Source organism: Panthera leo, chromosome B4 (assembly GCF_018350215.1).
Source record: "Panthera leo isolate Ple1 chromosome B4, P.leo_Ple1_pat1.1, whole genome shotgun sequence".
In the NCBI taxonomy this organism is placed as follows: Eukaryota; Metazoa; Chordata; class Mammalia; order Carnivora; family Felidae; genus Panthera; species Panthera leo.
In genome coordinates, this window is record NC_056685.1 from 66783239 (window position 1) to 66798046 (window position 14808).

The following is a 14808-nucleotide window of genomic DNA, read 5'->3' on the forward strand; positions in this document are numbered from 1 at the left end:
TACTGATTCATGCTCACCAGTTGCTGCTTCTGAACAGCAGTATTTGTTGTGATAGTAATGTTTACGTTAAAAGCAGCAAAGCACACAAGTCCATCCAGGGATAAAACTCATAATCTTGGCCTTATTAGCATTATACTGAAGTCAACTGAACTTACAGATCACCAATACCCACAGTACTCAAAAACACATCATTTCTTTATGTCTATTTTTAAATAGAATGAGGTGGAACCCTACTGTTGAAACATAAAATGAGACAACAGAATTGATGTCAAAATGTACTCAAATTTAGAAGTGCAAAATCATCAGAAGTCTTTGACTTACTCTATGTGGAAAAGTTGCACTCATAGAACATATACACAAGATAAATAAAATTATGACTGGCTATACCAAGTTAATACAAAATTAAGAACCAAAGATGACTAAAGAAACCCTATACTCAGAGACAAGAATTGAATCTGCTACAAAGGTAACAGAAGGTCCAATTACACTTAAGCAACTAAAGATAAGAATATAATCAAGGACAGATGGAATTTGTTGCCAATCTAAGGGCAAGTTGGCAAACTAAAATTCAAAAGTATCATATTGTATTGCCTAAACTGAGACTTGAAAATGTCACAGATGTCACATTTGGATTAAAGAACCTTAAATGGCAGGCCAAATAACCAGGAATGAAATCTGTAATCTCATGTTTAATCAGCAGTTGACAAGTTCCATTTTAGAGCAGGACAGATGCAGACTAGGTGACCAACAGGCTGCTCAAGCAAGTGTTTTGTGTTAAACTGAGGTGAACAAAAGCAAAATAAGTACTTTAGAAATGCACTACTTTTCAAGAAACATGGAATGGTTATGGACCTGTGTTTGATTAACCATCAGTGGCTTAGACCAAGGTGTTCAATGAATATCTGTATTACCCTAATACATTATATCTTGCTGTAGATATAGCTGAAAAATTAAAGTTATAAATCAAGATATCTTTTCCTAAAAAACATCCTCAATGCCATAACATTTAACCATATGTTGTGGATGGGCAGCACTACCCTTCCCCTTCAATTCCAGAAAATGGTCATTTGTACAGTCTATGCTTATCAGTAGAAATGAAAACATTACCAGGAATCATAAAGCAGAGCCAACTCTTAGAAAAAAATGAAATTAACATCCTTATTAGACAATAAAAGCCTGTCAATTAAGTTACTGTTTTATATATGGAATTTAATATATATTAAACACTAAAATACAGTAGATGATACTTAATATTAAACATGTTACTCAAAATGCCCTTCTTTGATATAAGGACATGTAAAAATTCTTATGCTATACTCTAAAATGGTAAACATCAGTCTATAAAAGTGTATCCACAGAAACAGACTAAAAAGAAATATACCAAAATGCTGATTGACAGTAATTAGATCAAGGTGGTGAACTGTGATTGATTTTTTTTTTCCATCTTTTCCTAGATGCTTTTTCTAATGTGATTATATTATTTCAATAACAGAAAAAAATTGGGCACCTGGCTGGCTCAGTCGGAGGAACATGTGACTCTTGATTTCTGGGTTATAAATTTGAGTCCCACATTGGGTGTAGAGGTTAGTAAAATAAATAAATAAATAAATAAACTTTAAAACAAAAGAAGAAAAAAATAAGGGAGAAAAGTCAAATAAACATAACTTATGAAATGAAAAGCTGATTTTAAGATCACTAGACTAGCCTTGCAAGATCTATTTCCTGCTTCTATGTAACAGTATTCTTTAAAATGTTTTTAGCTAAGTCTTCACATAGCTCTATCAATGAATGCTGCAAGTACATTGCCCCATTAGCTCTAGGTGCCAAAATTTAAGAGAAAATGTAAATTTTTTAAATTTTGTGTTATTATTATTTCTGGTCTTTTTACTTAGTTTACCCTTTTTAGCACCCTTTAATCCATAGTCTGGTTTAGTGCGCTGTTGCCTAGATTCATACGAGGAAGCAAGGAAAACATTAATAACATTTTCAAAAATCTAGTGCAAGCCATTTCAAAATGAAAATTCATTTTTATTAACCAATTTAGTCATCATCCTCTTATATTAGGTTAAATAACTAGTGGAAAATGTAACTCAATACTATTGTCAATCTCAGCAGTAACTACAAAATACTAAAAACCATACCAACTGAAAGTCAGTGTGGGAAGAGAAAAGAAAGAATAAAAATGGTGGATTTTTACTAAACTATAAAAGAAGGAATTTGGTAAGATAGAGAAGGATGGTATGTGATGCACATATTGAAAACAAAATGAAACTAGAAGATTGGGCAAGGAAAGGTTTTTGCAAGTATTTATATACATTTTTGGACTGTTCATAGTGGTGCAAGTGACAGACACACTCAAAAAACAAAAGAACAGATACAAACACATATAAAGCACTTTACACATTAGGGAATGACTAATCCAATTGCTAGAGTTTAGAATATAACCAACATGCCCATCATTGGCTATATCAGACTCATCTCTAATAATATCCCTGCCTCTGTTGTGTAAAAACCATTTTCCAAATGCTTTCACATGACTGGCTCTTTTGATCCTTTTTCAAGTCCACTTAGATAGGTACATAACTACTGACTAAAAGCCAAATTTGTCCCTGGTTAGGGTCCAGACCAAAACACTTCCTAACCACCCCCATGTTCATTCTATTATATTACCTTGTCTCCAACTTACATGATTCCAATACACAGTGGACATTTAATAATTATATAATAAAAAAATGAATTTTGATCTAAAAAGTAAGTAAGATTAGAAAGAATACAATTGAGAGTAGAGATGGCCTATGTCTCATTTCACCATGTGATCAACATACCACATCCTAATTATTAACTATAGCTTGACCCTCTCCAAGGTTTATTGTTCCTGCTTGCTGAAAGTCTCTCATTTAAAACAACTCCAAAATGACTATGTAACTGTGTAAAAGAATACAAATAACTACTCTGACAAAATATGTCCTTCATCATATTCAGAAAACTACAATATCATAATGCTAAGTGACAGACACAGCTCCTCGAAGTTGAGAATAATGTCAAATTCAATCTCAAAAACTAATATTTTACTACATACTAAGAGATCCAAAGAGTAGGGACTAAACCTTGAGCTGTCCTTGATTTAGCCCCTGCTTGGACTCATGGTGGGGCACAATCAAGTGTGAACAATTTCCTTAGTTCCCTGCTCTTACTGAAGACACTGACAAGGGTGAATAGTCACCTAAGTAGCCTGACCGTGGGGTTAAATCCTGAAAGACCTTCACTCCAATCTAGACATGTAGATACCTGTTTGTTTCATTACAATAACCGCAATGTCCTTCAAATGTTCCATTATAATGATACTATCAATACATTAGCACTTTCTTTTAAAAAGCATTAAATATCCTGTGAGTTTGGGGAACATTTCAATGCTCAACAGTGAAAATTACATGGTGTATATCTCTCTCATGGCAATTTTAGAGGGAAAGACAGAAGACTCATATAAAGAGGATTTATGGCCAGGGCACCTGGGTGGGTCAGTTGAGCATCTGACTCTTGATTTTGGCTCAGGTCACAATCTCACGGTTTGTGAGATGGAGCCCTACATCAGGGTCTGTATTGACAGAGTGTAGCCTGCTTGGGATTCTCTCCCTCTCTCTCTGACTCTACCCAACTGAGGCTCTCTCTCTCTGTGTCTCAAAATAAATAAATAAACATTAAAAAAAAAGGCAGAAATTTCTATGTATGGGAGTGTAGAAAGATTTCAGGTAGAGGTGGGACTTAAGACATCTGTTGAATGATAGGCCTCCATTATGGTCCAAATGTTTTGTATCCTTTATTTCCTTCTAAAATAAAGAGGGGAAGGGATGAGATATTACTTAAAAGCTTAAGAACCACCTATCAAGTGAAGTAATCCTCAAAAGCGGGTCTTTTTAAACCACTCAGATTTCTAGTTCCATTTCCACTTCCAGGTTCCAATAAATACATCTCACCCCCCCCCCACATGATCTAACCCTACCTCTACCCTATGCCACCCTCCAACCATCTTGCTCATAGTGAGTCTGCCATTATTACTGGAATGTGCTATAATCCTTAAGTATGTTGGAGTAAAAAGAAAAAAAAAGTTTTAAGAACCAAGGGGAGGGAAGGGGGAGAAGGCTATGTGCCTAGCATTCACAAAATCCTATTTCCATGTTGAGCATTATTTCCAAATTAGACTATACACACTTATCCTTTGGTGGTTGTAATTAAAGCATTAATGTGCTACCTATGAATGTTGAAGACAGTCCATATTATTTTAATAACCCAGTTCTGGCATTTCTTCACATGTGAATATGCCAGGAACCCCAAAATATAGACCAGAACTTCTATTCCAGGAGTCCCTCTGTTTCTGCCTTTCACAGGTCCTTTTTAGAAACACTTGTTCTAGTTTTCTAGAATTGAGGCCATCGTAAAGCAAAAATAATGGGCACTAAGAATGGGGGAACTCATCTAAATGTCAAGTGAACTTTTATAAGGAGTACTTAAGGGATTAAAACTGTAGTTTTTAAGACATAAACTTAATCTATTTCTAACATGTCTGCCACAAAAACATAAAGATCTAGAAAATCTACAAAACTAATAAGAAGAACAGTTGAGAGGCTGTGGTACCTCAAGCAATTTTCTCAACTTCTCTGGGCCTCTATTGTCTAAACCATTGTAAAGAAGGGGCCTCAACCAGCTAGTCCTTTTACGCCCTTTCAATTTTAAAATCAATTTTTTTCAATAATCATAGACATACTACAAATTATCTTCCATATATAAATGTCTAATAATTTCAAAAAACAAAGGATAAAGGAACATCAAATATAATTCTTAAACATTCAGAAGGATCTCATAATGACCATACAGTGTCACAACAATTGTCTCTTTGGCTTGGCTGTCATTTACTTCAAATAAAGCTTGAGCTACAGGAAAACTATTTTAACACTCTGAGAAGATTAATAGTTAATCCACTGGGAAACCAAGCTGAAAGACAGAATTCACAAATCCACTTCCCAGAGAGAAGTGTTGAAAATAACAAACATATTTGTTTCATTTTGAATAAACTTATTCTAATGATATACCATATACAAATACTTTCTATTATCTGACATCCCTTTTCATTTTTGTGTTTTCCTTCCTAATCTGAAGCTGAGATGAAGGTCATGTCTAATGTTGACAAAAAATAACCATTTGTAAATCAGAGTCACACAAGTGGGTTGTAACATATCTTGGGGGAAAATATCCATTATAATGCATATTCCAAGTTCACATCTTTGAAGAGAAATTGATGAGAATTGGAAGATTGGGAAGATTATGAAATTAACTGCCAAGATAATTTCTGCTTTCATGGTTTCACGAAACTGGAATTTCTAGTGCATCATTCTCTACCCCATAATTATGCATCAAAATATTAACCAATTAGCAGGTATGATGGTATGAGCTCAAAGGGTAGCAATAATTAGACATGAAACTTGAACTTTCATGGAGTTCCAAACAACAAACAGGTCTACCATACTTCATAAATTGAATAAACCCTATCTGAAGAAATAATATCAACTCATATTTGTAAATAAAAATAATTTCACTGACTTTCAACTCACATCATCTACTAGCTCTTTGGTCTCCTTTCTTTCATGTCCCTTACTTCCTAATCCAACTACAAAGACATACAAAGACACATGCAAAGTGGGACATGCATATTTTATCAAGTAGGACATGATATAAATAAAATCTCCCTAATGCATAGGCTTTGAAGTTCACCTTTCACATGAAATACCTTTGGAATCAGGGCACACCTTTCATTTTTTAAATCACTGTTTTTAATGAATGCAGTAACTAAAAAATGCTATTAAAAAAATAAAGGAGAGGGGCTCCCAGCTGGCTCAGTTGGTAGAGCATGTGACTATTGATCTTGGGTTGTAAGTTCAAGTCCCACATTGGGTGTAGAGATTACTTTAAAAAAATAAAATCCTTAAAAAATAAAAATAAAAAATAAAGGAGAAATAAAAACTAAGCTGCAACAATTGTCTTTCTTTCTAGTTCACACCGTTGATTACATTTTGTGTTAGTTCCAACATATTTTGTGCTTTTAAAGAGACTTGTACTGTTAGGGATGTAAAATCAGGGACCAAGTATGTCATATGGGCTGCATATCCCATGAATTAGAAAAGTATTCAGCACGGGGCACCTGCCTGGCTCAGGTGGTGGGGCAAGCAACTCTTGATCTCAGTGTTGTAAGTTCAAGGCCCACACTGGGTGTAGAGATTACTTAAAAATAAGATCTAAAAAAAAAAGTGCCCAACACATAGTAGGCACTTAATAAACACTTGTTACGTGAAGAAAGGAATAAACAAATGATCAAACACCAGAAAATCATCTATTTCCATAAAATAAATATATCTAAAAGCCTCATTTATCTACTTCTATATTTTCTAAATATTAAGTTGTTTGGAATAATTTACCTCACATGTATATAAGCATTTCAGCTTGAAAGATCTTTATTACCTTGAAATTAGTAGATGAAATGTTTTGAAAACATTTGGAAAAACGTTTAAGAACAGAAATAAGAGACTTTAGGGGCACCTGAGTGGCTCAGTCGGTTAAGCATCCGACTTCGGCTCAGGTCATGATCTTGCAGTTCATGAGTTTAAGCCCCACGTTGGGCTCTGTGCTGACCGCTCGGAGCCTGCAGCCTGCTTTGGATCTGTGTCTCCCTCTCTTTCTGTCCCTCCCCTGCTCATGCTCTGTCTCTCTCTGTCTCAAAAATAAATAAAACATTAAAAAATTAAAAAAAAAAAGAAATAAGAGACTTTAACTAGACGTATAATGCTGACCACTTTGCAATGTGATTGCAATGATATTGAATCATTATGTGTTTTTTTAACTTTTTAAATTTATTTATGTATTTTGAGGGAGACAGAAAGAGCAAGCAGGGGAAGGGAGATAGAGGGACAGAGAATCCCAAGCAGGCTTCCCACTGTCAGCGAGGAGCCAGATGTGGGGTTCGAACTCACGAACCAAACTGTGAGATTATGACCTGAGCCAAAACAAAGAGTCAGATGCTTAACCAACTGAGCCACCCAGGTGCCCCTAATCATTATACTGTATACCTGAAACTAATATAATATTATGGGTCAATTATTTCTCAATTAAAACAAACAAAAATATTTAATAGCTAAGAAACCTTGAAAAGGTCACCTAGTGCCTTTTTTCATCTCATTTTTTCATCAGTAAAACAGGGAAAAGGGTATCTGTACAGATTACATGATAGAGTTTTAATGTAGATTAAGTAAAATATTGTACATTTTCATTATAACCAGAATGGGAAAAAGTGACCACAAAAGACTAAATGTTTTCTGTTCAATAACAAAGAGTACCCAAAGTAAACATATTATTAGGAAAGTCAAGTTTGAAATGTTAAAATACTTCCTTCCTGTCAATATAGACCCAACAGTTTAACCAACAACAAAATCACATATTTAATACACTGCATGTGCAAAGTTCTTAGAATTCTTAATACCTTTACATTGCCACCTCAGCATTTGGAAAAAGAAAAGTGCAGAGAGGTCACATTGGAAATCAGTGCCACTCACAGACCTAAAACTGAGCTTTTAACTGTGCAACCAACCAATCATAAGCCTGCTGAGTAATGCCACTTCTTAAAATTGCTTTAGTAAGGTAAAAACACAGCAAATTGAAACCCAATTACACTACATTACAAACTAATCCAAACTGACTGTCAAGGATATGTACAGCTCTCTGCCAAAGCCAAACAAAGACATTTTAACTCACAACCATAGAGACAATGACACAAAAACACAATGGTCTTCTCTGTATCTCTATTTTTGTCCAACCCTTGACATATTTTGCAAACTAAAGTTCTTGAAAAGGAAAAAAGTTTCAAATCTGCTAAATCAGCATTCATAGACAGGGAAGGGAAAAAGGCACATCATCTGATAATGTCTTAAATTTAGAATTCAAAATGTTTAATTGATCTTATCATTTTGACTTAACTAATTCAAATCAGTATACTTAGATATTAAGAATAGAATATATATTACACTTTGTTGCTCATTTTTGTTGATGACATCTACCTAAGCCATCCATTTAATTTACCACATTTTCTAAGACTTCAGCTACCATACTGAGTCCATAATCAGTATCTTTCCACACCTATGCACCCTGGCGGGGGGGGGGGGGGGGGGGGGGGGGGGGTGGTAATGTTACCTTTAAATCAAGTCTTTCGTGTGTGTGTGTGTGTGTGTGTGTGTGTGTGTGTGTCTATCTAAAAAAGACACCTTAGTTATCATGGAATTTCTTGATCTAAGGGTGTGGTTAGTCTATGATGGGGTGGCTATGATTTATTTCTATATATTGATGTACCCTAGTTTTATTCTGTACTTCTTTCACATTTTTTAAATTATAGAGCAGTACTATTCAATAGAAATTTTTTTTAATGGTTTAGTGTTTATTTATTTTTGAGAGAGAGAGACAGAGCCTGAGCGGGGGAGGGAGAGAGAGAAAGGGAGACACAGAATCTGAAGCAGGCTCCAGGCTCTGAGCTGTCAGCACAGAGCCCAATGCAGGGCTCGAACATTTGAACTGTGAGATCATGATCTGAGCTAAAGTCGGATGCTTAACCAACTGCGTCACTCATCACACCTCCGATAGAAATTTAATGTGAGCAACATTTACTTAATTTTAGTATATGTGCTGCCGAAGCAAGCACATTTATTTAATTTTAAATTTTCTAGGAGCCACATTTTTTAAAAGGAAAAATAAATAAATAAAATTAATTCTTTTTTTTTAATGTCTATTTATTTTTGAGGGGCAGGGGGTGGAGAGAGATGGGAACAGAGGATCCAAAGCAGGCACTGTGCTAACGGCAGAGAGCCCAATTGGGCTCAAACTCACAAACTACATGATCAGAACCTGAGCCGAAGTCGAACACTTAACCAACTGAGCCACCAGGCACCCCAGGATGAAATTAATTTTAATAATATTTTATTTAACTCAATATATTGGGGCACCTGGGCAGCTCAGTTGGTTAAGCATCGGACTCTTGATCTTAGCTCAGGTCATGGTCTCACGATTGGTGAGTTCAAGCCCCACATAGAGCTCTGTGCTGACAGCACAGAGCCTGCTTGTGATTCTGTCTCTCCCTCTCTCTGCTCCCCCCCACCCAATCGCAAGGCTCTCTCCAAATAAATTAATTTTAAAAACTCAATATATCAAAATATAATTTTAATATGTAATCAAAGATTATTGACATATTTGCATTCATTTTTTCTTACTAAATCTTTTAAATCCAGTGTATATATTATACTTATACCATATGTCATTATGACACTAAATTTTTACCAGAAATATTTTGTAAGTATTTAAATTATACAGACTTAAAGTTAAAAAAGTAGATCCATATAACCAAGTTGTTTCAAGAATATTCAAGGGGGGCCTGGATGGCTCAGTCAGTTGGGCATCTCACTTAAGTTCAGGTCATGATCTCACAATTCGTGGGTTCAAGCCCCATATCAGGCTCTGTGCTGACAGCTCAGAGCCAACAGCTAAGATTCTGTGGAGCCTGCTTTGGATTCTGTGTCTCCCTCTTTCTCTCCCCTCCCTTGTTCACACCTGTCTTTCTCTCTCAAAAATAAATTAAAACATTAAAAAAAAAGAATATTCAAAAGTTACCCAAAAACTAAATCAAGGACCAATTTTTTTAAGTTTAAAAATGGGGTGCCTTGGGTGTCTCAGTTGGTTTAAGCATCCAACTTCGGCTCAGGTTAGGATCTCCTGGTTTGTGAGTTCGAACTCCACATCAGGCTCCAGACTGGCAATGCAGAGCCTGCTCTGGATTCTCTCTCTCCTCTCTCTGCCCCTCCCCGGATTGCATGTGCATGACCACATGCGCTCTGGCTCTCTCTCTCAGATAATTTTTTTCTTTAATTTTAAGAAAACGATAAATTTAGCTCCTGAATAGCATTACTCATGATTCAAGTGCTCAAAAGCCGCATGGGTTGAATAGTAGGGCTGTTATCTGAATCTATATCCACCACAATGAAAGATACCCTGCAAAATACCTCAGAAGGTAAAAGCCATTTTCAGAAATTGAATAAAAAATATTCTCCCTAAATAAGAAACTTTCTTTTGCATTTCCTTTCCCCAAATTTTTATAGGATCCTTGCACTTACTATGAGAAATCTTAAAATAGAGTCATCAGCTTTAACATACTGATAAGTCTCTTCCTCTAACAAAACACAAGAACCTCTAGGACACTTTCTGCATTTCACAGTAGAGTCAGTCTCCTATACCTGTTATTACATTATTCATTGAAGAGGAAAAGCAGGTCAAATGTCTGTTGATTTTTGTCTGTGTGTTGATTTACTTATCCTGCTGCTGAAGTCTGTCACAAACTAGGGTAGGATTGGAGGACACTGGAAAGATTAAGGACAATCTGGGGAAATATTTTAACTAAGTTCAGGTCCTCTCTTTTTGAGTTTTATCTTTTCCAGCAATATCAAGGTATGCATAACTTGTCAAAGCCACTCATTTGTAATTGAACTAGAACCCAAAAAAGGCAACTGACCTCAAGCTAAATAAAGCTTTGTGAAGTATGTTCTTGCCTTTCACCTATATGGGTTTAATGGCTAAGAATTTGGGCTGTAGAGACAAGCTGTCTGGTTTGGAATGCTGGTTCCATCAGTAGCTACTAGTTTAAGCAAGTTTCTTAATCTTTCTGTGTCTCCTCTGTAAAGTGGTCATAATAACAGAACCTAAATCAAAGACTGTTATGGCAAAGAAATGAAATTTTACATGATATAAAACATCTTAACAGCACTGACCCTAGCACATGGTATGTGTCCAAGAATTATTCCTGTTTTTAGCTGAGAATCAGGATAATCAGAGATAAGGATATGCATTCAACAAATATTTGCTGTAAATGAAAATATATGTCTCCAAGCACTTTATAAATACCAAAGTGCTATAAAAACATAAGTTATTTTTACCCTATGCAAAATAAGTTTAGAGAGTGGATCTATTCAGTGTTTTTAATGGAAAAAAGAAAAAAAAGGACCTTCACAATGCAGTTTACCAAGTTGTTAACATTTTTATAAACCTTTCCCAAACAGACCCATGCTTACCACTTAAAAAGTGCAAACATACATACCAAAATCAAATATAAATTATCTGTCAACTGTATTTTAGGGTCACCCGTGACTGCTCACCTCCAGTGCAAGCGGCAGATTTAACAGCATGGCAAATAAACCGCCCTATGATATTTTAGAGAATTCAGACAAAACCCTCAAATCTCTAAAAATGGTTTCTCTTACACCCTAATTTTCTGTTTTCATTACTATTTTATGCTCCTTCTTCACCTCTTCGACCAGCTCTGCTAACAAAACTGCCTTTTATTGGGTTTCTGCCATGGTACAGTCATTAATGAGTATTAAAAGGCCAAAAGAGAGGTAGTAGCAGTATTTAGGAGAAATCAACTAATCCAACAATTGGATAAGTAGTCCCAGAATAACCAAAAATGCCAAATTAAAACTCCAAAAGCTTTAAAACAGGTGAGTCTAAACAGTCATAAAACTGTCACCTCCGTGGGTGATCATTTCCTGATCTGTAAAAGAGAAAAAAAAAAAATCTTTAAAATTCATGTTATTCTCAGGCTCCTGGCTGGCTCAGTTGGAAGAGCATGACACTAGATCTCCGGGGTCATGAGTCTGAGCCCCATGTTGGGTGCAGAGATAACTTAAATAAAATAAAATAAAATAAAATAAAATAAAATAAAATAAAATAAAATAAAATACATGTTATTGTGTGAATTGATTAAAGACACAAAGTGTATAAAACTGCCATTTCTATGCCTAACCAAGATTTGCCACTAAAATAATAACGCTGACATGACAGCATCTTTAAAATAACTTTCCAGAAAGGCTCCATGAATGGCAGATTTTGTTTCAATAATTTTCCGAGGAAAATTTTTTTAATCCCTCAAAGTTTAAAAATTGTTATAATCCCTCAAAGTATAAAGAGAAGTGGGTTCACAGTAGACCATCAGAGAGCTGTGAGAGCAACGCACTTATGCTACCATGAATGCTTCATTAATATTTCAGTGATGATGTTGCAATTTTCCGTGAGCAACTGTCAGAGCTCTGCCTCTTGATATGTATCAAAACAGCCTAAATTATATTCGATACTCGTGCATCTGTCGTTGACCAAAATACAATTTTGATGTATCTGGTAGTTCAAAGCTCACACCCAGGCGTGTATAATGCTGTGTTGTATCCACCCTGCCTAACGTCAGGCTGTTACACCCAGTCACCCATGTATTCCACTTGCTGAAGAGTTTTCTTCCCTCTACAGGCCTGACACCAAGAAATGTAATTCTTACAGAGAATTCCCATTCCAACGCCAAACAGGCCAGCCAGATGTGTCTCCTACACCCACACGCTTGTGCTACGCGTGTCTCCGTGATGCTTGACGAGACTTCCATCTGCTCGGGCATCTAGAACCCTGCGTCGGAAGCGCTGTCAGTCTGATGCTTTGTCTCCAGCCTCAGAAGGCCGGAGTTGCACGTACACGTAGGACAGACATTCTCTAAATAATAAAAAGAACACCGCAGCCCAGCCCCGAGGCAGCTCCTCCGGGCGAAGCCGGCCAGGCCGTCGCCCAAGGCGGCCCCACCTGAGGCGGTTGTTCCCCTGGTGCGGGACCGGCAGGGGCGGGCGGCGACGGCTTCCACCCCCGCGCAGTCTGGGCGCCCCCGGGACCCGGCGTCGCGCAGCCGCCCGCTACCTGCAAAGGCCGCCGGCGCGGGGGCTGCAGGGTCTCCCCGCGCGCGCCCTGCCGGCGGGGATACGCAGCCTCAGTTTACCCAAACGCCGGCCTCCCGCCAGACCGCCCCCTCAGGTCTCGGCACCGCGGCCACGGCTGCCCTGGACGAGAGCGCGTCCTCGCCGCGCCCTCAGCCCGCCAACCCGCAGCCCTCCCGCCGCCGCCGCCACAGCCGCCGCCGCGTCGGTCCTCACCTGACAGCCACCCGCACCGAGCTCTCGTCCGGGGCGCCCCACATGCTGGCGGCCGGCGACAGCAGGGCCCCTGGGCCTCTGCACCGCAGAGCCGACGCACCGCCGGAGCCGCGGCTCTCGGGCTTCGCAGACTGGAGCGGCAGGGGGCGACCGGCTCACCTCCGCCGCGCTCCAGCCATGTTGGGCGACTGAATGGAAAGGTGGCGGCGGCGCTGAGGCAGGAGGAGGAGGAGGAGGTGATTCGCGACTGGCGGACGCCCGCCCCTTCTCCCCCGTTCACCCCCCAGGATCTGGGGCGGGGACGAGGCGCGCTTGAAAGGCGAGCGCGGCGGCGGCGGCGGCGGCGGCGGCGGCGGAGCCAGCAGGCCGCCCGCGGCTTCCTGACGGCCGGTAAGTGCGCCCTGCCCCCTCCGGTGGGGACGCGGCCTGCGGGCGGCCGGGCTAAAACGCTCCACGCCCGCCTGGGCGCTCAGGGCTCCGGCCCCGCACTGCGTCAGCGGCGGCCGCACGGCCCGGCCCCAGCTCGCCCTCCCCCGGCCCGCGCCCCGCCCTGCCCTCGGCGGGCACTGCCTGGCGCTGCTGGGCAGGGAGGCGCGCGGGGGAGGGATGCCGGCCGCGGGCTGCCCACGCCCGAGGGCGACGAGCCCGTGCGCCCTTCTAGGCTCTTCTGGGAGAACGCAGCAGCGGGTGCTCGCCCTGCGCCTTTGCTAAAAGTCTGAGCTTGGAGCACGAGCGCAGCTCCGGGAATCGGTCAGCTGCCACCCTGGGGCCGCTTTGTTTCCACCCTTAGGCTTATTGTCCTCTCTCCAGCTTGGACTTTGACCCCCTTCCCCAGCCCCCGCGGATCGCCCTCCCTCCCGAGAGTCAGTCGTTCGTGCTAAACCGGCTCCCCGGTTTGGCCACTGTCTGGGCAGCTGGGCTCTTCTGCAGTCCGTCGGCCGTTTACCAGCCTGCGTGGAATATGGAAACGATTTACTCCGAGACTCCTGAATGCGTTTCTGTTAAGTCATGTGCACGCTAGTAAATGAACTGCACCCTGGTACCAAGTGTTCCCAGGACTGAATATCCACCAAGACCTGCTGTGTAGTAAATCCTCACACACTGCCTTTTTTTTTTTTTTTCCTCCCCTTCCTGGCCTTCAAAAAGCACCTCCCAATCCCGGGATTCTATCAACATTGAGCCATTGTGGTTTCTGCTTGTGACTATTGTGCTTCCACATGCCTTTAGATAGCTCTGTAGCAACAGCCTTTATTAGCTTCGCCACAGAGTATCTTTTGTGGACTGCCCCATACATTTCTCTAAATAAACATGCGGGTTCGTACAAAACAGTGTAATAGATTAAATGGCACCGTCCCAATAAAGACACAGCCCCAAGTACTGACATCCTAAATTCGCACACCTAGTCACCCTAGCCAGCAGAGATCCAGCAGCAAGGGTCAGAGGAGGCAGCATACGCTGGGACAAACAAGACGCGTGTAATGGCCTTAAATGAAGGCCTGTGTGATATATCATTGTGTATAGTTTGAAAAGGTATTCTGTCCCTAAACCTCTATACCCCTGAGTCTTAACAGACACAAGGCTAGGAGGTAAAGAGAGCAGAGATAGGGAGTATCCTTCTGTAGACCAAATTAGTGGCAAAGCTCTCCTCTGTCTGCCCTCCAGAAAGCCTGTCCTTCCCTCAGTATTTATCTATTAACAAACCAGAGCACCATTTCCTCCATCCCTGGCAGTCCCAGGTGGGACTGGGTGGCTCTCGATTGGCTTCCTTGCT

At 40.0% G+C, this 14808-nt stretch overlaps 1 protein-coding gene across 8 annotated transcripts in view; it reads right to left on the minus strand.

The window, feature by feature from the left end:
• The window catches only part of KIF21A (kinesin family member 21A), a 150930-nt gene extending 137625 nt beyond the window's left edge, over positions 1-13305 (minus strand). For all 8 annotated transcript variants that reach the window (XM_042946256.1, XM_042946254.1, XM_042946253.1 and 5 more), the window contains exon 1: positions 13038-13305. In XM_042946256.1, the coding sequence (XP_042802190.1) occupies positions 13038-13081 (44 nt within the window). In that variant the 5' untranslated portion in view covers positions 13082-13305. The remainder of the gene's footprint in view (positions 1-13037) is intronic.
• Positions 13306-14808: the final 1503 nt, after the last annotated feature.